The 23,873-nt window shown below is 42.2% G+C and overlaps 1 protein-coding gene across 2 annotated transcripts in view; it reads right to left on the bottom strand.

The window, feature by feature from the left end:
• EPB41L4A (erythrocyte membrane protein band 4.1 like 4A) overlaps positions 1 to 23,873 on the bottom strand; it is a 385,559-nt gene that overhangs the window by 39,188 nt on the left and 322,498 nt on the right. For both annotated transcript variants that reach the window (XM_077462290.1, XM_077462291.1), the window contains 3 exons: positions 12,202 to 12,309; positions 10,633 to 10,683; positions 2,963 to 3,040 (listed from right to left, as the gene is read on the bottom strand). In XM_077462290.1, the coding sequence (XP_077318416.1) occupies positions 2,963 to 3,040; positions 10,633 to 10,683; positions 12,202 to 12,309 (237 nt within the window). The remainder of the gene's footprint in view (positions 1 to 2,962; positions 3,041 to 10,632; positions 10,684 to 12,201; positions 12,310 to 23,873) is intronic.

Below are 23,873 nucleotides of genomic sequence, written 5' to 3'. Positions count from 1 at the left end.
GATGTACCCATTAGATTGAGAGCAACTGTACTTTGTTTGGCTACCGTTTAATAATTTTAAAAATGTTTAATATAAACATGTTCTGGTATAACATGCATATTATTTTACAGATAAATGAAGTCACAAGGTGTCTTTTATTATAATTATATTAGAATACAAAAATAATAAAAAAATAGAACTTATAATACAATATTGAACAGTACTTGACAGTCAACATAACATGCGTATTGTAAAAGGTTGAGTAAGGTGTGTTCCATTCCTGTACCACTAGATGGCAGACACATGCTTTAACAAAAGGCTAGTGCAAACAATGACAAGTGCAGCTAGGAGCAAATCACAAGATATCAAAGAGGTACGCGCATTGAGAATATTGGATGAAAGATCATCAGATTTTTTTAAAAAGAAAATTTGCATGTTAGTCTCAATTCAAAAACAAATAGATTACTAGAGTTCCAAAAATTCTCGTGAGACAGAATATAACTTCCTGCAATGTTGTAATTGTTGTATTGTAATGTATTCTTTCGTTTCCAAGCATGTGCAGTCTTGGCCAGTCAATTTTGTACAAACAAATGCTGTACTGGTTAAACATCATTTGTTCTGTTATTGTACAAGAAACATTTTCATGCTTGTTTGTTCAGATAATTTTGCATGAACTGTCGTGATTGGCTCTCGAAAGCTGTGTACTAATGATCAGATTATCGGGCGATCGATCCGAAAGTGGAATTTTTCATCTGATTTTCTCATCATATGTACTAAGCATTAGTGGATGTGCTTGAAGTAAGCACGGATATCATCAGATTTGTAATAACCTTCAATGAGGTTGTTTGATATCAATCTGATCTACATGCAATTCATGCATTTTATAACAGCGCAAAACCATCTGTTTTATTTTCTAACAGTTACATACGTTTGTATAGTGCTTTATACATTGGAGCTGCTAAGGTCACTATTATAAAAAAAAAATATTTATTTATTTAGCGATAAGTGGTTTATATATTTAACAAACTATATGCATGGGATCCTGGAGCTGGAAGCCAACCTTACTCAACCTTATTTAGCAGTATTACCAGCTAGCTATCAATTAAGGCAGAAAGTCTGAAGTTTAAGTGATAAACTTTACTGGCTAACATGAGTTTTTGAAAATGCAAGCTTTCAGGAAAACTCAGATTCCTCCTTCAGGCTTTATATATACTATATTGCCAAAAGTATTGGGACACCCCCTCCAAATCATTGCACTCAGGTGTTCCAATCAAGGTGTAAAAAATCAAGCACCTAGGCATGCAGACTACTTCTACAAACATTTGTGCAAGAATGGGAAGCTCTTAGGAACTAATTGACTTCAGGTGTGGTACAGTGATAGGTTGTCGCCTGTGCAATAAATCCATCCATGAAATTTCCTTGTTACTAAATATTCCATTGTCTACTGTTAGTGGTATTATAACAAAGTGGAAGCAACTGAGAACAACAGCAACTCAGCCACAAGGTGGTAGGCCACATAAATTGATAGAGCGGGGTCAGCGTATGCTGAAGCACACAGTGCTCAGAAATCTCCAACTGTCTGCAGAGTCAATAGCTACAGACCTCCAAACTTCATGTGGCTTTCAGATTAGCACAGTGCTAATGGAAGCTTCATTGAATGGGTTTCCATGGCCGAGCAGCTGCATCCAAGCCTTACATCACCAAGTGCAACGCAAAGCATGCCACCACCGGACTCTAGAGCAGCGGAGATGTGTTCTTTGAAGTGATGAATCATGCTTCTCTGCCTGGCAATCCAATGGACGTGTCTGGGTTTGGCTTTTACCAGGAGAACGGTACTTGCCTGAACTTCATTATGCCAAGTGTAAGGTTTGGTGGAGAGGGGGTTATGGTGTGGGGCTGTTTTTCAGGGGTTAAGCTTGGCCCCTTAGTTACAGTGAAGAGAACTCTTAAGTCATCAGCTGCCAAGACATTTTGGACAATTTCATCCTCCCAACTTTTGTGGGAACAGTTTGGGGATGGCCCTTTCCTGTTCCAACATGACTGCGCACCAGTGCACAAAGCAAGGTCCATAAAAACATGGAGGAGCGAGTTTAGGGTGGAGGAACTTGACTGGCCTGCACCTCAACCTGATAGAACACCTTTTAGATGAATTAGAGCAGAGACTGTGAGCCAGGCCTTCTCGTCCAATATCAGTGCCTGACCTCACAAATGCTCTTTTGGAAGAATGGTCAAACATTTCCGTAGACACACTCCTAAACCTTGTGGAAAGCCTTGTTGAATTTAATATAACTTCAAAGGTGGGCCAACCCTACGGACTAAGACTGGGATGTCATTAAAGTTCATGTGCGTGTAAAGGCGGGTTTCCCAATACTTTTGCCAATATAGTGTATTTCATAACTCAAGTTACCCAATAACAGGTATCACTTAAAGTAGCACTTAAGGCAACAATTTTTTTCATTTTGGATAGAGTAACAGAGGGTTATAACCCCTGTCAGTTTTTTTTTTTTTTTTTTTTGCCATCTGCGTCCTATTGGGTAGATTTCCCTTAATTTCCTGATCCATAGCCAAACCGTGTTTGGTAACCACATAACACACAGGCATGCATGTACGGATAAATGGTTGCTGAACTCCATCATGACACAGGCTGCACTCTGTCATGACACAGGTAGCAAGACTGCCCCCTCCTATAAAAAATTAAGTGGGAGAAGCTGAAAGAAGATGCTGATGCATCAGAAGATACACAGTGGGGTGACCACTATAGCAGTGCTATATGTTGGGTAACCATGCTCTTCTCATCTATTTTTTACATAATAGAACCGCATGATTAACGGTTGGGGCCCAAGATGACAACGTTTTTTGTAAATCTGGTCCTGTCTGTATTGCTAATGGCAGCAGGATTTTATTTTTTCTTATGAAAAGCGCATCAATGTGTTCGAAGAAGGCAAAACATCACAGTAGCAACATGTTTAAATGTTTGTCTTACCTGTTCCGTTTTTTCCTGTGCTCTCTGTTACAATTTTCAGACTCACTGCCACTACTCGTATTGCAACGTGACCTCGATCTGCATTATAAATGAGAAAAAACAAACTTACAAAAGATTGCATCATAAATATCTGATTGGCTGCTGTCAGCAAAAACACTAAAAACACTACAGCAATGTTTTCTTAGTTAATAGAATTCATTTTTATTTCTTTTAGAAGTACATTCATATGCAATTTATAGAACACAAAAGAAATCCAAAACAATGTCAGTAGGCGTAATGTCCTGGTAACCTTCTTAATTAATGTACTACACATTAACACATCAGGTGCATGTACCTACTATCATTTCATGTTCACCTTGCCAGATATATCTTTATAAAAGGTACGGCAAACAGCAGCTTAGTACAGAACCTCTTCCCCTAGTAAGACATGATAAATTGCTACCAAACAAAAATTGCCCTATCCCGGTCACATGGAGAATGACATACTCTCTAAATGTACAGTACATTAGGATCAATGCACAAAATGGTGTGCTGTTGTCATTATTACACATTATTTGCCAATTTGTACAATACAAAGTGATGTTTGTAGTGCCGTGTGGAGGTTTTATCATGCGCCAATGATTACTCCTGGAAATACAGAATTTGGCTCATTTCCAGAGAAGCAGGATTGCCCGCTATCTCTCTACAAAAAGCTGCAGATTTAAAAAGATTAAAAACATTTTAAAACTCTTTTAATTAGAGTAACATGATAAAACCTTATAATAATTGGTTATATATTATTGGACTTTAAATAATTGTTTCATTGGAAATGATAATTCCACATCTATATGCAAACTAAATCAACATCTAAATGTTTTTATAGTGACACAAAACGAATGCACATTGAATCGTGAATTGGGCAGGGAAAACAATAATACTGATGACAATGTTCAACATTTTATACATTAAATTATCTTACCTGTCTGACCTCACCAAAAGGTACCTAAACCCAGGCTCCCATCTCTGCAACACATTAAGGGCTCGTTCACACATGTGTCAATACCCTGTGTTTATGCGGCAATTATTCAGGACTTTTAAATCCTCATAAACGCCTGCCATGAATATTACAATGGTCACCACACAGTGCAGTACACACACAGGAGTAGTAGCAATAAGCGTGCGCAGGGGGTGTGCTGGATGTGCTTGGGCACACCCTATTTACCATGTGCAGAGCAGATTCCCCCCTGCTGATATTTCACCAAAGCCCCCAAACAGGCACCCACATTTTTTTTTAAAATAATATAAAGAAAAAAGTAAAAAAAAAAAAAAAAAAAAAAATGACTGACATGTTTACTGCACTACTGACACCATCCACTGCCCTACTAACACCATTCATGTTTTAATACATTTTAAAATGTTTTTTACATTTATTTATAAGAGTGTGTACATACAGTATATTACACATACATACATACACACACATGCATGCGTGCTTTAGCTTTGGGGTGCACACCCTAATGCAATAATACCTATGGCAGCAGCACTGTGTTGCGTTTTGCTAAAAATTAAGCAGCATGCCGCTTTCATGAGGCATTGACACTTCTCAGCTGCTTCCATTGATTTCAATAGTAATGCTCCCATAGCATTTATTGCATGATAGTGAAGCATTTATAAAGTGTTAGCTGAGCATTGGTGGAGAGGCACTAGAGGTTCCTGTGTCCCAGAATGCACTGAGAAATAATAATGAACCAGGACACAGCATGCTTTTTTTTAGTTTAGTTGTTTGTTTCCCTGTCATAGATTTTCCATCATTTCCTGTGTGATAAAAAATGGTGTTACCAGGACAGGAAGTGAGGGAAAATCTGACGAGTTCGAATCTACTTCCTCCCAAACTGGAAAAAAAAGTTTTGATTAAAGATACACTTTATGGGTTAGTCTCGAAGCTGTAGATGTCCACCCCATTGCCATTTCCAACCTACTCTGGTTACCCCATTCCAAGAGAGGCTCCCCCACAAACCCAGTTACCGTGCATTCCCTGAAAATTTGGGATGCCTCCCGTAAATCCTCCACCCTCATATCCACGCACACACCATTGTTATCTATTTTTGGTAATCCGCTTTTCCCCCCGGCTCTCACTGAACCAGGCCTTTTTGCAAACTGGCTCGGAGCAGGCATAACCAGAGTCTCGGATCTCTTGAGGGGCGGATCGCCAAAAACATTTCATGAACTCCATGAACAACATCGCCTTCCCCATGTGGAACACTTCCGTTACCTACAGATTCTACATTTCTTACAATCCCTTCCTAAGCTCAGTTCGACTCAACACCACATGTCATTCTTTGAAAAAATATGCGACTCAGACCCTCATGCCCCAGGTGTCATATCGCAATTATATGCTCACCTTAATTCCCCCCCCCCCCGTCTCTCCCACCATATACAACGAGATGGTCGACCGATTTGTCCAGAGACCTAGACGATGACACCTGGAGCGAGATTTGGACTAATACCAAGAACGCATCTCAAAATGTTGTTGCCTCTGAGGCCAATTTTAAGGTATTAATGCGTTGGTACCTAGTTCCAGCTAGAATCGCCAAATACGTTCCAGGATACTCGGCGCACTGTTTTAGGGGCTGTAACACTGTTGGCACCCACTTGCACATTTGGTGGACATGTCCGGTAGCCCAGCAATTCTGGGCAGCAGTGTTCCAAATGGCATCTACCCTATTCAAACTCACTCTACAGCCAGATCCTGTCTTCGCTTTACTTAATAAATCTCCTGAATGTTGCACTCGCAATCAACTGAAACTTTTTCTCCAGCTTACTACCGCAGCGAAACAAACCATAGCACATGCTTGGAAGACTCCGACTTTACCCCTGCCTGCCGTTAAGAATAGGGTAACGCAGGCCATGATTCACAGTAGGACTGAAGCCAAATTCCTTGACCGTCTCCCCAAACACAATAAAATCTGGCAACCATGGGCTGATCACTTTTTGCCCGTTAATGTTCATTTAGATGCACTGGACTGCTGATGTAGCATGTCTGGTTCTACCCGAACCCTTGTTCTTTATTGACCCCCTTGCCTGAGCGGGCCGGCCAGCCCTTATCCCTTCTGCCTCACTCCCCTTCCCCATCCCTGTTCCTCCCAGTCTTACTTTCTCACCTCTTTCTTTTCTTCCCCTTCTCCTGTTATGTCCCTCTTACTGAAAATTGTCTACCACACAGGAAGACGATCCCTACCCGGGATTGACCCACAAATTTAGGAAGGTCCAATTCCTGGTCCTGAAGTATCTACTATCACATAATCTTCCTGTTCACATATTTGTTGTGCATTTTTAATGTATCATTCCATGCCTACTTTACTTTACTGTTCGGGTCTTGACACCCGTTGTATATACAAGGTATTTGAAACGTTATCGCAAAATGTCTTATAATCCTGCACACCAACAAGTGATCTACACTGTGTAACTGCTATGTTGCTTGTTAATAAAATTTGTTTCAAGAAATTTACAATAAAACCATTATTGAATGAAAAAAAAAAAAAATAAAATAAAAAAGATACACTTTAAAGAAAAAAGCACATAACAATAAAAAACATATTAGTTAAACTGGAGTGTGAGACTCATACACATGAAACTTAAAGCGGAGTTTCACCCAAAAGTGGAAGCTGCGCTTATCTGATTTTTTCCCTTTCGGTGCCACATTTGGCACCTTTCGGGGAGGAGCATGTACCTGTTTTTGACACGTAACTGTCCCAGCTGCCAAGAGATCTCTTGGAAGTTCAGCCCCACTCCTCTTTCCCCCGCTGCCAGGCCATTCAGAAAGTCATAAGGTTTCACTGCCGGGTTCCTCTACTAAGAATGGCGGCGGTAGCACCAAGAACTGATGGAAACATTGGCTGGGGTATTGACATTGCTGTATTCCTGGACAGGTAAGTGTCCAAATATTAAAAGTCAGCAGCCACAGTATGTGTAGCTGCTGACTTTACATTTTTTGCTGGGAGGGGCGGAACTCCTCTTTAAAGAGCTTGTTCAGTTGAGTTATGTTGATCTATATAGAACACATCAGCATTTAAAGTAGAAAACAAGTGTTTTAGATTCTCCCAAGTTGTCACCACGCGGCAATGTGTCACAATGCACTGCAGTATCATGAAATGTTATTTTGGGATATTTCAAGTTAAGAAAAAAAGTAAACAATGCAATACATTGTAATACACCGTAACACTGCATCAACACCCCCCGCAATGCACACCAGCACAAACACATTATAAAATGCAGACTGGTGTGAATGAGCGCAATGAGCTCAACCAGTCAGATTCCCTGACAATATCTATTAGGTGCCTACAAAGGACCCAAGCGTAGGACCATGACAATTTAACTCCTAAATGGATATGGGGCTTTATCTCAGAAAGGCATTATGTGTAGAATTCATTATCAGCATTATATATGCAGAACAATGTCCTCTGCATATAACAATAAACACTCGTATTCACTATACAAAATACATGGAAACAAGCACTGCTGATATCTGAGAACCCTTTCTCTGTAATCTATGATATCCACTTACCAGATGCAGCAACATGTCATATAGCAGGCTCAAACATTATGCATCAGAGTTACGCATCAGTCACCAAAGCGTGTGTAATTTCCTCATGCAGAGATCAAATCCCAAAATGATAGTATATAGTAAGGGATCACATTCTTCATTGTATTCTTCTTTTTTTCATTCAGTTTTTATTGGAAACTTATTAAGCTGTTAATAATATCCTATTACTGCAATTAATTATTATATCTTACAAGCAGCTCTAGACATAGGTACAGTATATTTATAAAGCAATGAGTCTGACATTCCCCAAACATTCATTTCAGGCGCAATCTTCTTGGTGCTTGTGTTATAAATGATGGTGACTGATTCACCTCCAGTGAATGTTTGGTGAAAGTCACCTATGCTGCTTTGTGAATACGCTCAATAGAGTCTGAAATAGGTTGGCGGCAATTAAAATACTTAAAATGTGTATAGTGATCCTCTGCGCTACTACTTGTAAGTGAAATAAATAAAAATAGAGTGGAATTGCAGTAAAACCTTACAGTGTTCACAACTACACAAATAAACAAAATTACAATTTACAGTGTTCTTTTACATATCCTATAACCTTCCATATACAAAGTGAATAATCAATAGTGACAAATTGATACAATAATGTAGAATCAAATAATATAGTACATCTGACGTGCATCCAATAAATAGTGACAAAAATAATTAAATATGTGCAGTGAAGTCCATAAATAAAAATAGTCAAATTACTCAAAATAGTGAAGATGAAGGAAAAGTAGTAATAACTTGGTATTTTCTCAAATGAGTGAAACCGCTGACACCACACCACTGTGCTCACAGAACTCTCACCTCATAGGCATAAGTCATATGCCTTGGATCATGATCCAATAGAAAACGATAAATTCCCCTTCCAGGAATCAGGATCATCAATGTGCCTTATTATATAAGAGGATTCCGCCCCACATATACAATGTTCCATTCCACATGTAAGATAAATAAGCCTCCAGTAGTGTAATACCATTAAAAAGGAGTTTATTTTATTTATTTATTTCAGGTACTTGTATAGCGCCATCAATTTATGCAGCGCTTTACATATACATTGTACATTCACATCAGTCCCTACCCCTCAAGGAGCTTACAATCTAAGGTCCCTAACTCACATTCATACATACTAGGGACAATTTAGACAGGATCCAATTAACCTACCAGCATGTCTTTGGAGTGTGGGAGGAAACCGGAGTACCCGGAGGAAACCCACGCAGGCACAGGGAGAACATGCAAACTCCAGGCAGGTAGTGTCGTGGTTGGGATTCGAACCAGCGACCCTTCTTGCTGCTAGGTGAAAGTGCTAACCACTACACCACTGTGCCGCCCATATTAAACCTAAAATGCCCTACATGTTACGTCACATCATGTGACTTCCTCAGAAAGTTACGTGACAAAATGCATAGGGCATGGCTGGAGTATACCGCGGACCGGAAGTGGAATGAGAGGTGGCATGAACGCCAAATGTTTATCTTTCTTTGCTGCAATTTTTGCTTCATTCATGTAAGCAGGCACTTTTAAGTTTAATAAACTTCTTTTTATTGGTAACACACTATTGGAGGCTTATTTATCTTACATGTGGAATGGAACATTGTATATGTGGGGTGGAATCCTCTTATATAAAAAGGCACATTGGTGATCCTGAATCCCGGAAGGGGAATTTATTGTTTTCTATTGGATCATGATTCAAGGCATATGACTTAGGCCGCGTACACACGGGCGGACTGTCTGGCCAACTAAGTCCGTCAGACAATCCGACAGACAGTCCGTCCTACTTTTGAATGAACGGACTTGACCACACACGATGAACAGACAGTCCGCTGAAAGCTTGCGCGATGACGTGTACATCACGTACGACGGGACTAGAAATACGACGTCCAATACACTGCAATGCAACCTTCGGCCGTGTAAATCCTTTCTGAGCATGCGCCATACTTAGTCCGTCCAACTTGCCTACTCACGAGCGGACTGTCCGCTGAAACCAAAGTTGGACGGACAATATTACGGAAATTCCGAAAGACTTAGTCCGCCAGACTGTCCGCTGAAAGCCCACACACGAGCGGACTGTCCGCTGAAACACGTTTCAGCGGACCAAGTCCGTCAGACAGTCCGCCCGTGTGTACGCGGCCTAATACTTATGAGGTGAGAGTTCTGTGAGCACAGTGTTGTGGTGTCAGCTGTTTCACTCATTTGAGAAAATACCAAGTTATTACTACTTGTCCTCCATCTTCACTATTTTGAGTAATTGGACTATATTTGTTTATGGACTTCACTGCACATATTTAATTATTTTTGTCACTATTTATTGGATGAACATCGGATGTACTATATTATTTTATTCTACATTATTGTATCAGTTTGTCACTATTGATTATTCACTTTGCATATGAAAGATTATAGGATATGCGCAAGATCACTGTAAATTGTAATTAAAATACTTGTATTGTGTAGTTAACAAACATTTCGAGAAAATAAAAAGAAGAGACGCAAAGAGAGAGTACAGCTCTTACTTGTCAAAAGAATGAGTGAACTTTATCTAAAGGAGAAACAAAAACTTAGAAACTTAGAACGCCACTTCAAGCCAACGCTTGCAAACTATTTTTGCACCCCTGTTTTTTTTAATGGGTCATGTGCTAGTTTCCAGTTTGCACATTGGGCCACTGGCAATGATTTTGTGTTTTCTAAAAGTGAGAAAATGCTGCAGGCTGTATTTGAATAAACTGCAACCAATGGAAAAACCGAAAGAGAATCTGTACCCTAGAATATCAGGGTACAGAATTTGATAAGGCTTTTCCTGCATGATGTGGGTTCTGTTCTAAACACAGGTCAGCTGGGGCAGTGGAAGTAGGCCCCAGTGTTAAAATATTTTGCAGCAAAAAGAAAAGGAGGACAGATTTTTCTTCTAAGTGCTTTTGATGGAGGAAATGTTACAAAATCATACCAGTCATGGGTCACTGGGAACACTGATAAGAAGAATTTTCAAACAATATTCTGTTCTTTACTGTACTGTGTTTTAAATGTACTTTTATTTTCCCATTGTTTAATGTTATATCAAGAGAACGTTTTTAGTTTTTATTTCTGTAAATGTTCATACCTCCGCCTGTGCTTGAGATCTTGAGAGTCCTCGCCACTGTTCTGTCTGTGCCTGCATTAAATAATATAATATAATATATAATATAATATAATATAATAGTAAAATACAAACACTAAAAGGCCTCTCCCGTGTACTGTATTACAATTATACTTGCAATATGGAATTTCCAGGTTGTGTGGCAGCTCGTAAGTCTGACCAAACTCATTTATTTAGTTAGATAATATTTAACGATTCTGTTATATTTTTTATACAATAGGTCAATCATACCTGTTCTATTTAAGAGATATAATAACTGCTATACTATTACACTTTTCTGTAGTGAGTTTCACTTAAAGTGTAACTTTAATCAGAAAATTAAGCCCTGTTAGATCACTTCAGGCTGGTTCCTTTTGCAGGTATAACTATGTAAAACATTAAAAAGGGCCTATACTGTTTAAAATCCAGTAATGCACTGCCTCACCCTGCTCTAAACATGCTCAGTTGCTCTTTATTTTTAGGCAATGTGCCAAATTTGTAGAGACCGATTTGCTGACAGCATAAAGATTTACTGCTGTTCAGGAGCTTTGGGCTTCAGCAAAATGGCAGCCTCCAGCAAGAAGAAACGGTAACAATGCTGGAGGCAATTTACAGCACACACTAATTTTGGTAGCATAATTATTAGTGTGGAATGTATGTTCCTTACTAAAGAACTTTCGTTTTATCAAGTTGTTATGGGTAAAGTTTCACTTTAAAACAAAATGTACTGTGTGAGCCTGGGAGGTGCAGTGTAACATACAGTATGGCTGTGCTTTGAAAGGGTATGTAGGACATGACCAATCCAAAACAAAAAATGGAACAGAGCGCTCCCTTTCTAGCAATCTATCTTAAAATGTATGATTTTGATGGCTATATTAGAACACAGTTCGGAAATAAAACAGCAAACACAGACTAATCATGCGCTAAATTTCTTATATATGAAATATGTGACTAATGAAATAAAACAAACTAGAGAGGGTTTTTTTTTTCAGCACAAGGCATGTGTTCCATCTCTTGCTAGCTGCAATCCATAAAATATACAGGTCAGATGTATTCAAAAGCATTTTTTATTGTGTGCTGGAGATGAACCAATCTCAACTTATTAATTAAAGCCTGGTACACACAATACGTTGAACAGAAAAATAATGACAGGTCTGTGTACTAACACAAGCCATGTTAGTAGAGCAATCTCCCCCATTGTGCTACTGTGTTCTGACAGGGGGGACTCCCCCCCCCCCCCCCCCACCAGAACACTCAGGTCAGCATGATCAGATTGGATCCATGCCGTTTGACATAAGCTGGTCGTGAGACCAGTTTCTATCAGACAGGGAGCTGTACACACAGGCCAAATGTCAGGACGGTTTCTACTGTACCAGCTGATTGTGGCCAATATCCGGCCTATGTGTACCTGGCATTAGTTAGAACTAGTATCACTTCCCCAGCATGAGGTAAAACCTGTCTTACAATAACTTGATTAGTTATTACTGAACCTAAGAGCTGCATTACACATTCATCTTATAACACAGTAGGTGTAGTCCACTTTAAACTACTTACCTCCTGATATGCTGCCCCGACTCATTGTCACTTCCAGACTGATTGCGCCTCCGTGGGCTGGGAAACTTTGGTGATTTGGTGCGGTCACTGGGAGAATTATACAGGCCACTAAAAAGGAATATGGAAATAAGAAAGGTGATGAGAAGTTAACGTTCTGCTGACTGTGCTAAGTATGCAAATCACTTTGGTACAGCTATAATAGCATACTGCCTACCATGTAATTGGGTCTTTATAATAGTATTCTGTAAAATTGACATAGCTGACCCTTGAAATTGAAGGCTTGGAGAAAATGCAGATAAAAACAAAGCATTTTACTAAGTTAAAGCCCCTATTCAGCCAGGCTTAGAACAGAAACGAGACTTGCATGTAACTCCGCTGATCACACAGCTTAGTTCCAATGAAACAGCATAACAAGATGGCTTAACAATGGTATTCAATAGTAAGTGACTTCAATGCAATAATATAACATAACATCAACTGCAAATAAAATAGCACCCAAGGATATAACAGATGTCAAAGTCGGGAGTTTATGTAATGGGCAAAACCAAGAAAGCTGTCCCTTAGCACAAATCATTTTTTATATCATTATTACGGTAGATATATCTAATGATCCTCATCATTTGTTGTAAAAAATATCAACTATGTTCAGTGTTTTTTTTCAGGGAAATGTGTTTTCTCCATTATCAATGATGCTGAAACACTATCCAAGCCAAAGGTCATATTAACCATAAAAGCACCATAGGGCCTGTGACCAAGGCAGTAGTGTACTTAATGTCATAGTAAGCATTTTTCTTCCTCCTCCGCAAGAAGGCACATGAACATCTAAATAATTCAGAGAAGGATTGGGAGAAAGTGCTGTGGTCAGATGAGACCAAAATTAAACTCTTTGGCATTAACTTGACTCACTGTGTTTGGAAGAAGAAAAAATGCTGACTATGACCCTAAGAACACCATCCCTACAGTAAGTACGGGGGGTGGAAACGTGATGATTTGGGGCTGTTTCTCTGCTAAAGGTACAGGCCGATTTTGCCACATTGAAGGGCTAATGGAAGGGGTCATATATTGTAAAATCTTGGATGAAAACCTTCTTCCCTCAGCCAAAACACTGAAGATGGGTCATGGATGGGTCTTCCAGCATGACAATGACCGAAAACATACCACCAAGGCAACAAAGGAGTGGCTCAAGGAGAAGCACATTAAGGTCATCGAATGGCATAGTCAGTCCTCAGACCTTAATCCTTTAGAAACTGTTTATTTTTGGTTGATATTCTGTCTCTATCATTTAAAATGCACCTATGATAAAAAATTATAGACGCTTCATTTCTTTTGTAAGTGAGCAAACTTACAAAATCTGCAGGGGACCAAATAATTATTTTCTCCCCGTATCTCTTTTATTTACATCTGACAGGTTTGGACGATAGCTATCGGAGCTCCGATGATGGGTGCTTTGATCTCGGTTCCTTCAAGTATGTAGAGTCACTGCAGGTGCTATGCTGGCCCCTCTTGTCCTTCTGCCCAATCTGTGAATGGGCAGAAGAGGGGAGGGGGTGGCAGGCATAGCTGCTCTGTGTGCTTCTGTCCTGTCAGGGCCCCAGTGTCTCCCCCGGGAGTGCAATAAACCTGTCAGATGTAAATAATATAGATAAGTCCAGGAGATGGCATGCATCACGATGGACTTATCTCATAGTATGCTTGCACTTTTTACAAAACAGCTGAATTCCTCTTCAAGGCTCGACTCTAACCTATGAACATATTAATCCTGTTTTGTGTGTTATGATGTGTTAGTCCTTAAGGCAGGCATTTCACTTTGAATGAGCCCTTAGCAAGCCTCAATGCACAAGAAACACACTACTGCATATGTGAGCTGGGGTGACGTTCGGAATAAACGCCAAGGCAAACATACAGTGCTGCAATAACATGAGTGAAAATATGGATTTCTACATGTTACTGCAAGCCAGGGCTGGACTTAACATAAATCATGCTAGTCCTATAGGCACCATCTTACACAGAATGACTGATACGCCCAGGATATAACTGTCTGCTGGCAGAGCCCACATCGCTCCTGTCGCTAGAAGTCTTTACTGTCATATGCTTGCCATATGTCAGCTTGCCATCCAACACATTTCACTCAATAAGAGTTTACACAATATGAGTTACTCAAAGTTTTTTAATGAGCAAAACACTTCAGTAGAGAGCTAAAGTGGATTGCCAGTGTACCAGTGATTTATGTCACTAGATGTCTTTATTGTCACTAGAACGCTTTACTCCATGTAGGCTTTTTATAAGCAATGCCATATGTCAGCTTGCCAACTGACACATTTGACTCAATACAAGTTACTCCACGACAAAGCTTTTATTGAGTAAAACGCGCCAGTGGAGAGCTGAAGTGAATTGCCAGTATAACAGGGATTTATTTAGTACCATCACATGGTTATTGATTTGAAGTGTGGCTGAGGTGAGCTTAGGGCTGGCACCTAGGATGGAGCAGCTGTAGGTACTATTATCATAAACAGGATGTGGATCTGTCTTCATTTATATACATTACCTTCCAGCAATGGAGACCTGTAATCAAAGCAGCTCACTGTGCAGCAGACCTTACTGCTGCCCCCCACATTGGGTTGAAGGACTGTGTGGACCTTTTGATGAATTTCCCTTTAACAAGGTATGGGCAGTGTCCACGTCATTAGGAAGTGAAATGGGTTTTGAAAGAAGTACTCTACCAAAGCCTATCGCATGACTACAATTTCAGGTAAGAAACCGGGGATTTGGATCATTAATACAACTGTACATTTGCTAGAGGGAGGTGGTATGGAAAAGGAACATAAGTTAAGCTTTAATAAAACAGAGTCTTCCTAATATACTAGCGCTCTCTCAGAATGAAACACAGAATCCTTGATTAGGTAGGTTACAATGCCTATATGTATTTTAATGTTAAATGAGTGCCTTTAAAGGAGTTGTAAAGGCCCACAGTTTATAATCTTAATGTATTCTATGCATTAAGATAAAATGCCTTCTGTGCGTAGCAGCCTCCCCAGCACCCCCTGATTACTTACCTCTCTCCAGCGATGTCCATGAATGTCTAAGCTGTCAGGGACGCTCTCCTGATTGGCTGAGACACAGCAGCGGCGCCACTCGCTCCCGTGGCTGTCAGTCAAACTCAGTCAGAGGGGGCGGGGCTGGGTCAGGGCTCTGTGTCTGAATGGATACACGGAGCTCTGACTCGGCTCGGTTGCCCCCATAGAGAACTGTGGGCTGTGGGGGCAATCGATAGGAGGGAGAGGCTAGGAGCAGCAAAAAGGGACCTGAAAAGAGGAAGATCCAGGCTGTTCTGTGCAAAACCAACTGCACAAAGTAGGTAAGTATAACATGTTTAGTTTATTTTTTTTAAACAAACCATTACAATCACTTAACACAACAAGAAACAGAATGGCAGCAGTAGATTCAGTGTAATCGACATTTAGAAGAGTGTAAGAGGGTTATTGCGCAAAAAATATATCAGACCAGTACAACTGTCCGTTATGACATAGAAACATGTACAAATGAACTAAAAGTTATAATAATATAAACATAGCAATTCATACAGTCATCAAGGTTAATGCAAGACAACAATAGTCATGAAGGCTTCTAATGTAGAACATTATGCACAAGGTAATAAAAACTGATGGGGCTCGAGAGAAAATTGCAAAAGCCATGTACAGTACTTGAAAAACAGACAAATCAGTTTTTACTATTGTGACCCAGAAAGTTGGTTTCCTTTACAAATAAAGCTTAGTGAGGTAAAAAAAAGCAACACAGCACTTGTAAAAACAAAACACGGGCATGCCAACACATGTGTTTACATGTGCTCTACATACACAATACCGCGTGAATGGACCTTAAGGGCCCTTTCACAAAAATTCGTTTTTGATGCATATTTGGGGTAACAAAAAAGCAGAAGAAAGATGCATGGAAAATGAATCCCTTTAAATCCTATGGAACTCTTCCCACCAGTGTGCTGGACGTGCGGGTGCATTTTTATAAGTCTTGAATGCGGCATTTTTGGAACATGTTTAAAACCTGCATCAAATGTGCACCTCCCCATTCTCCCCATTCCATGTGGTGCATTTTTGGTGTGGTTTTTTTTAGACACCTGTCCAAGTTTCACAGGAGTCCAGAAAATGCAGAAAAAACATGGCAAAAACACATGCATTTTTACACCATTTTTTTTTTCAATTTAGCAGTGTGAAATAGCCCTTAAAATGAATCTCTTACTTTGCCCCCAATAAACTGTCTTACCAGATACACCTCCACCCAATAAAACTTACTGTACCATCCCCACTAATGACCTTCCTCCCATGACAGTTTTCAGACCTGGCAACTGGCTGCCCAAGTGCTTTAGTTTCCTTTTTCCCTCTATATTCACCTGGTGATCTGGCCTCCACTCTGGAGCACAGGGGCAGATTTGCCAGCAGATGTACTAGATTAAGCTACACTAACAAGACAAAGCCAAACTCTTCATAAGCAGTTACAGTTTTTTTCCTTTTGAAATAAAGGTTTTATATACTGTAAATAATCATTGTAAAAACCCCTGTCAGTGGTAAATGGTTTATCTCAACCCTCTAACTGATACATCTGCAGGACAGCTTGTTCTGTTTGGGAAACATAAACTTAATGGTTGGATCACCAGGTCAGAATAAAGGAAAGAGCCTAATGCCCTATACACACGGTTGGAATTTCCGACCTAAAGCTCACATCGGACTTTTGCTGACGGAGCACGCAGCCCAGCCGGTCAGGAAAGGGGATGAAGACGAGTGAGCGCTCCCCCCCCTCTTGCACTGTACCAGGCCGCGTGCCCTCAACATGGGGGGGTGCTTTGGGGTGGGGGGGCCGCAGGAAGAAGAAAAGAAGAAGAAGAAGGTGGTGGCGGCGACAGCAACAAGCGACAGCGACAAGACTGGGCCAACGCTAGTAAAAGAGCTGTAAGAAGATAGCGGAGGCCCGGCAGAAGAAGCGAAGAGCGGGACAAGACCCCCGAAGTCGGAAGAAGACCCCCGGACGGCAGCGGCGACAAAAGAGAAAGCCTGGCTCCTCCGCTAGTAAAAAAGCTAGCGGTAAAAGAGTAGAAGATATCGGAGGAGCCCGGCGAGAAGACCCCCGAAGTCGGAAGAAGACCCCCGGAACTGTCTAATAAAGTACTTTAAAAACATGTGTTGTGTTTTTTTTATTAACACTTTTTTCCCCAGGTGAATTGGTAGGGGTACATCGTACCCCATACTCATTCACACAGGGTAGGGGACTGGAACCTGGGGGCCCCCTTATTAAAGGGGGCTCCCGGATTCTGATAAGCCCCCCCGCTCGTAGACCCCGATAACCAACGGCCAGTGTTGACGGGAAGAGGCCCTTGTCCTCATCAACATGGGGACAAGGTTCCTTCCCCAAAGCACCCCCCCATGTTGAGGGCACGAGGCCTGGTAGTTCAGGAGGGGGAGCGCACGCTCGTCCCCACCCCCTTTCCTGACCGGCCGGGCCGCGTGCTCAGATAAGGGCCTGCTATGGACTTTGGGGGGTCCCCATGCTGTTTTTTCGGTGAAGGGGTTCCCCTTTAAATCCATACGAGGGGACGGGGCTGGCGAGGTGTCATTCTCGCCGATGGAGGTGGCGACATTCACTTCCTTCGCTAGTCCCGTCTATGGAATATTAAAAAAAAGTCACAGTTACTTTGCTGAGTAACTAATTACTTTTCCAATGTAGTAACTGAGTTACTAACGCAATTACTTTTTGGGAGAAGTCATTTGTAACTTAACTAATTACTTTTTGTGAGAATTCATTTGTAACTTAACTAATTACTTTTTTAAAGTAAGGTGACCAACACTGGTCTTGGAACATTCTGCATGGCTAAACTGTAGTGTAGTCTGTAGGAAGGACATAGGGAGTGGAGGACCTGAAAGAATATGTTCATAAATCTTTTGTCAGAGACAGAGACAGTTCCCTTGTATACAATATATGCTGTAAACACATAGCTGTTTGCCTAGAATTTAGTATTTAACTGCTTCCCGACCGCCTCACGCAGATATACTGCGGCAGAAGGGCGTGTACAGGCAGATTAATGTACCTGTACGTTGCCCTTTAATCACGGTCACGGAGAGGAAGAACGGGGAGATGCTAATGTAAACAAGCACCTCCCTGTTCTACCTACTGACACTGTCACTGACCAGCTCTCCCTGTAATTGGGAACGGTGATCAGTGTTGTGTCACACACACAGCCCTTCCCCCACACAGTTAGAACCACTCCCTAGTACACACTTAACCCCTACAGCGCCACCTAGTGGCTAACCCCTTCAGTGCCAGTGACATTTTTACAGTAATCAATGCAATTTTTTTGCATTGATCGCTGTATTAATGTCAATGGTCCCAAAAATGTGTCAAAATTGTCCAATGTATCTGCCAAAATGTCGCAGTTGCTTTTTTTTTAACCAAAAATATGTAGAAGAATAACTATTGACCTAAACTATGAATGCCAAATGCTGGAGTGCGTCCGCAAGGTAACCCCCCGGGAGAGTGCTTCTCCCAGGGGGTTATCTGATGCGGGGAGGAGCCGAAACAGCCACCGAGGGACCCCAGAAGACCAGGATCAGGGCCACTGTGTGCAAACCGAGCTGCACAGTGGAGGTACGTATGGCATGTTTGTTATTTAAAATAAAAATAAAAAATACCTTTAGTGTTACTTTAACTCTGTGATGGGTGGTAACTTGGATCTTTGTTGCCTTAAGAGTTATGGGCCTGCCTGAAGGATCTTCTCTATCTGACACTTCTGAGTGTGTGGATAATTGTGTATCTGCTGTGCACTGTGGCACACTAGACCCTGCTGTGACATAGGGGTAGGTGGATGGAACCACAAAATGCAGCAGTGGACCAGGAATCCAACACCCCTAAAAGGATATCAGTTGTAGAGGGCACCATGCTTCCTAAAGATAGAGAATATCTAAGTCAATGCCTGCCAGAAAAGTAAGCGATAAAATAATCATCTTCTGTTGCAGGAGACATTTAAGGTGAAGGAGAAACCCCAATAACACAAAAGCCAATTGTCTGGAACCATGAAATGTCTTAACCATGTGATATAAAGAGGTAACTAGTTCTGAAACAACGTATGAATGTTCTGATTTGCCAAACCAGAAGATGTTAATGTGCCTTAATGATGACAGCTAGAACAGGCTGTACTGTAACCTTGTGCTGTTTGAAAAACAAATATAGAAAAATAAACAACTTGTAAATCTCAGTAGCTCTAAAAAAAAACTAATCCCAGGGAGGAAATAATTATAGTAAGTACTTTAAAAAGAAAGAGGTTAGCAGCTGAGGCTTGTGAAGTGGGGAACAGCAGTGTTCTTGCAAAAAAATAAATAAAAATAATCTCTTATAAATATAGAGTTTGTTAGTTGTATAGCTTTGAATTTGACTATTTAGAATTTTCAGAGCAGATATTTGCAGTTTTAAAGTCAAATTCTGCCCTAAATTACAAATTACTGAAGCCTGGAAAGAGGTTAATTCGCTGAACTGTTATTTTGCATCTCAGAGTTCTTCTTTTGGCTGGTGACCTCCATACCAAGGAAACCATGTTTATTTTTCTTATTGTTTTTTTACAGTACTAAACAGTTTCATGCTGGCTCTCTGCTAGTGATGGCCGAACGGTTCGCCCGGCGGTCGTTTCGCGGCGAATTTCCGACATTCGCGGTCCGCACGTTCGAACGCCTTTTTCCGTCGTTCGCCGCGGCGGACTTACGTGTTTAATGTATACAAGAGCTTTAACCTTTGGTGACACGTTTATCATGTGATACAGGACAGCCAATTGAGACATGACAGCACATGGACACTTGTACATTCCCCCTAACCTATAAATACACCCGATCCGGTGGCCATTTTACATTCTTTCTTCTGTTAAGATAGGGACAGGTTCCTGTGTGGAGTAGGGAGAGATAAACCACTAGCTATTTGGTACACAAAAGTTCTTTTCAGGACTGGTATAGGTGTTAGGTGTTGATAGGTTTGCTGTGCTGCTGATTCTTGCAGCAGCCTGAGTGTCTTTTGTTAGTTTAGAGAAAGGGAAAGGACGGTGTATGCTACAGGGACAGCCAGATTAGTCTTTCATCATCATCATCATCATCATCATCATTAGCTGTTACTATCAAGGTCCACAAAAGAGCTGTTCCAGTAACCACTAATCGTTCTCTTTTTTTGCCAATTTGTATAGGGACAGGAAGGAAGCAGTGTTGTCAGGCAGTGAGGGTAATTTTAAAGACTTGCTGTTATTATTAGTTCCACAAAGGTTCTTTTCAGGACTGGTATCAGTGGTACAGTAATAGGCTTGTACATGTATAATATTCTTTCTTCCAAATATAGAAAGGATATTATACTTGACTGCTGCCCTTCTGCTGCAGTCTGCTAAACATTCACAACTCACTTGTTCCACAAAAGTTCTTATAAGGACTGGTAACTTGGTATAGGGTGCTACGGTACATAGGCTTGAGTGCGGTACAGTCTGCTGTTCTGTAAGGACCGCTATCGGTCCACAATAGATAGGGTTGACGTGCACCACTGCTGACCGCTGCCCTATACTGCAGCAGTCCTTCAGCGGTATAGGGACTGACGTACAGTCTGCTAATCACTAACACACAACCTGCTTGTTCCACAAAAGTTCTTATAAGGACTGGTAACTTGGTATAGGGTGCTACGGTACATAGGCTTGAGTGCGGTACAGTCTGCTGTTCTGTAAGGACCGCTATCGGTCCACAATAGATAGGGTTGACGTGCACCACTGCTGACCGCTGCCCTATACTGCAGCAGTCCTTCAGCGGTATAGGGACTGACGTACAGTCTGCTAAACACTAATACACAACCTGCTTGGTCCACAAAAGTTCTTATAAGGACTGGTAACTTGGTATAGGGTGCTACGGTACATAGGCTTGAGTGCGGTACAGTCTGCTGTTCTGTAAGGACCGCTATCGGTCCACAATAGATAGGGTTGACGTGCACCACTGCTGACCGCTGCCCTATACTGCAGCAGTCCTTCAGCGGTATAGGGACTGACGTACAGTCTGCTAAACACTAATACACAACCTGCTTGGTCCACAAAAGTTCTTATAAGGACTAGTAACTTGGTATAGGGTGCTACGGTACATAGGCTTGAGTGCGGTACAGTCTGCTGTTCTGTAAGGACCGCTATCGGTCCACAATAGATAGGGTTGACGTGCACCACTGCTGACCGCTCACCTATACTGCAGCAGTCCTTCAGCGGTATAGGGACTGACGTACAGTCTGCTAATCACTAACACACAACCTGCTTGTTCCACAAAAGTTCTTATAAGGACTGGTAACTTGGTATAGGGTGCTACGGTACATAGGCTTGAGTGCGGTACAGTCTGCTGTTCTGTAAGGACCGCTATCGGTCCACAATAGATAGGGTTGACGTGCACCACTGCTGACCGCTGCCCTATACTGCAGCAGTCCTTCAGCGGTATAGGGACTGACGTACAGTCTGCTAAACACTAATACACAACCTGCTTGGTCCACAAAAGTTCTTATAAGGACTGGTAACTTGGTATAGGGTGCTACGGTACATAGGCTTGAGTGCGGTACAGTCTGCTGTTCTGTAAGGACCGCTATCGGTCCACAATAGATAGGGTTGACGTGCACCACTGCTGACCGCTGCCCTATACTGCAGCAGTCCTTCAGCGGTATAGGGACTGACGTACAGTCTGCTAAACACTAATACACAACCTGCTTGGTCCACAAAAGTTCTTATAAGGACTGGTAACTTGGTATAGGGTGCTACGGTACATAGGCTTGAGTGCGATACAGTCTGCTGTTCTGTAAGGACCGCTATCGGTCCACAATAGATAGGGTTGACGTGCACCACTGCTGACCGCTCACCTATACTGCAGCAGTCCTTCAGCGGTATAGGGACTGACGTACAGTCTGCTAAACACTAATACACAACCTGCTTGGTCCACAAAAGTTCTTATAAGGACTGGTAACTTGGTATAGGGTGCTACGGTACATAGGCTTGAGTGCGGTACAGTCTGCTGTTCTGTAAGGACCGCTATAGGTCCACAATAGATAGGGTTGACGTGCACCACTGCTGACCGCTCACCTATACTGCAGCAGTCCTTCAGCGGTATAGGGACTAAGAGTTTTGTCACAGGGTCATTTAAAAAATGACATGCAGAGGAAGAGGCAGGCCCTTCCGCAGGGGTGGTAGGGGTAGGGCAGGAGCAACAGGCTTGAGCCAAAGTGGGAAGTTGCAGAAGGTGCGTTCAATTACTTTAAAGGATGCACCAGACTTGGTTGAGTGGCTCGCTCAGCCTTACTCTTCTGCACCCTCCTCATCCTCTCGATCTGCACCCTCTTCTTCACTCTCTGCTATGTGCACCCCCAAAGACACTACCACCAACAACACGACCACCACCACCACCACCACATACCTTCCGCTTGAGTCACTGGAATTATATTCCGATCCATATCAAGAGGACATTTCTGATGCGCAGCCACTCTTGGTATTGGATCAGGAAGAGGAGGTAGCAACAAGCGCTACTCAGCAGTCTGACGCCAGTACCCAGATCAGCCCAAGGAGGAGGTTGGTCCCCGGTGTTGCTGCCTACTCCGAGATCTCTACTTATAGCGGTGGGGAAGGTGACGTTGATGATGACGTGTCTAGTGATGTCACGTGGGTGCCCACAAGAGAGGAAGAGGAGGGGAGTTCAGAGGGAGATATGGACCAGCAGATAGGGAGGAGAAGCAGCAATGACTTACATTGCACAGCAGGGACAAAGCAGACTGCAAATGTATCAGGAGCGAGTCATCGACCATGTACGGTCACATCTGGCGCTCCCAGGACACCGGCACATGGCTCCGCAGTGTGGGCTTTTTTTAACGTGTCCGCTGCTGACAATAGCGTTGCCATCTGCAATCTTTGCAGTCAACGCGTTAGTCGCGGTAAGCCCAATACTCACCTAGGGACGACCGCCTTAAGAAGGCACATGAGCAGCCATCACCGAGCCCAGTGGGAGCAACGGAACACACAAAGCCACACTGCAGGCTCTCACCGTCCAGCCTCGTCTTCTACTTCTCCTTCTCCTCTCTCCTCACAATTGTCCTCCACTCCACCTTCCATCACGCCAAGCTCACATTTTTCTGCAAAAAGGCAGGCTTCCGTGGGCCTAATGTTTGAGCGTAAAAAAATGATGATGCCGGATAACCCTCTTGCCCAACGGTTGGCGGCTGGCTTGTCAGAACTCATAGCCCGCCAACTACTGCCATATAAACTGGTGGACTCGGAGGCCTTTCGCAAATTTGTGGCCATTGGAACACCACAATGGAAGGTCCCAGGAAGGAAGTATTTCTCAGAGAAGGGCATCCCAGAGCTATATGGCCATGTTCAGCGGCAAGTGAATGTATCTCTGGCACACAGTGTCGGTGCCAAGATACATCTGACCACAGACACGTGGTCTAGCAAACACGGGCAGGGAAGGTATATCAGTTTTACTGCCCACTGGGTGAACCTTCTGACGGCCGTCAAGCATGTAACCCGTGGCACCCGTGTAGATTTGGTTTTACCGCCACGGATTGCATGCAGGCCTGACTCTTCTTCTCCTCCTCCTACTCCATCCTCCTCCCTCTCCTCCTCAGCTGCCTCCTCCTTT

The sequence above is a fragment of the Lithobates pipiens genome, unplaced genomic scaffold, assembly GCF_037356315.1.
Source record: "Lithobates pipiens isolate NorthernLeopardFrog02 unplaced genomic scaffold, aLitPip1_a1.2 Scaffold_3, whole genome shotgun sequence".
NCBI classification, from domain to species: Eukaryota; Metazoa; Chordata; class Amphibia; order Anura; family Ranidae; genus Lithobates; species Lithobates pipiens.
This window is presented reverse-complemented; position numbering and strand designations above follow the sequence as displayed.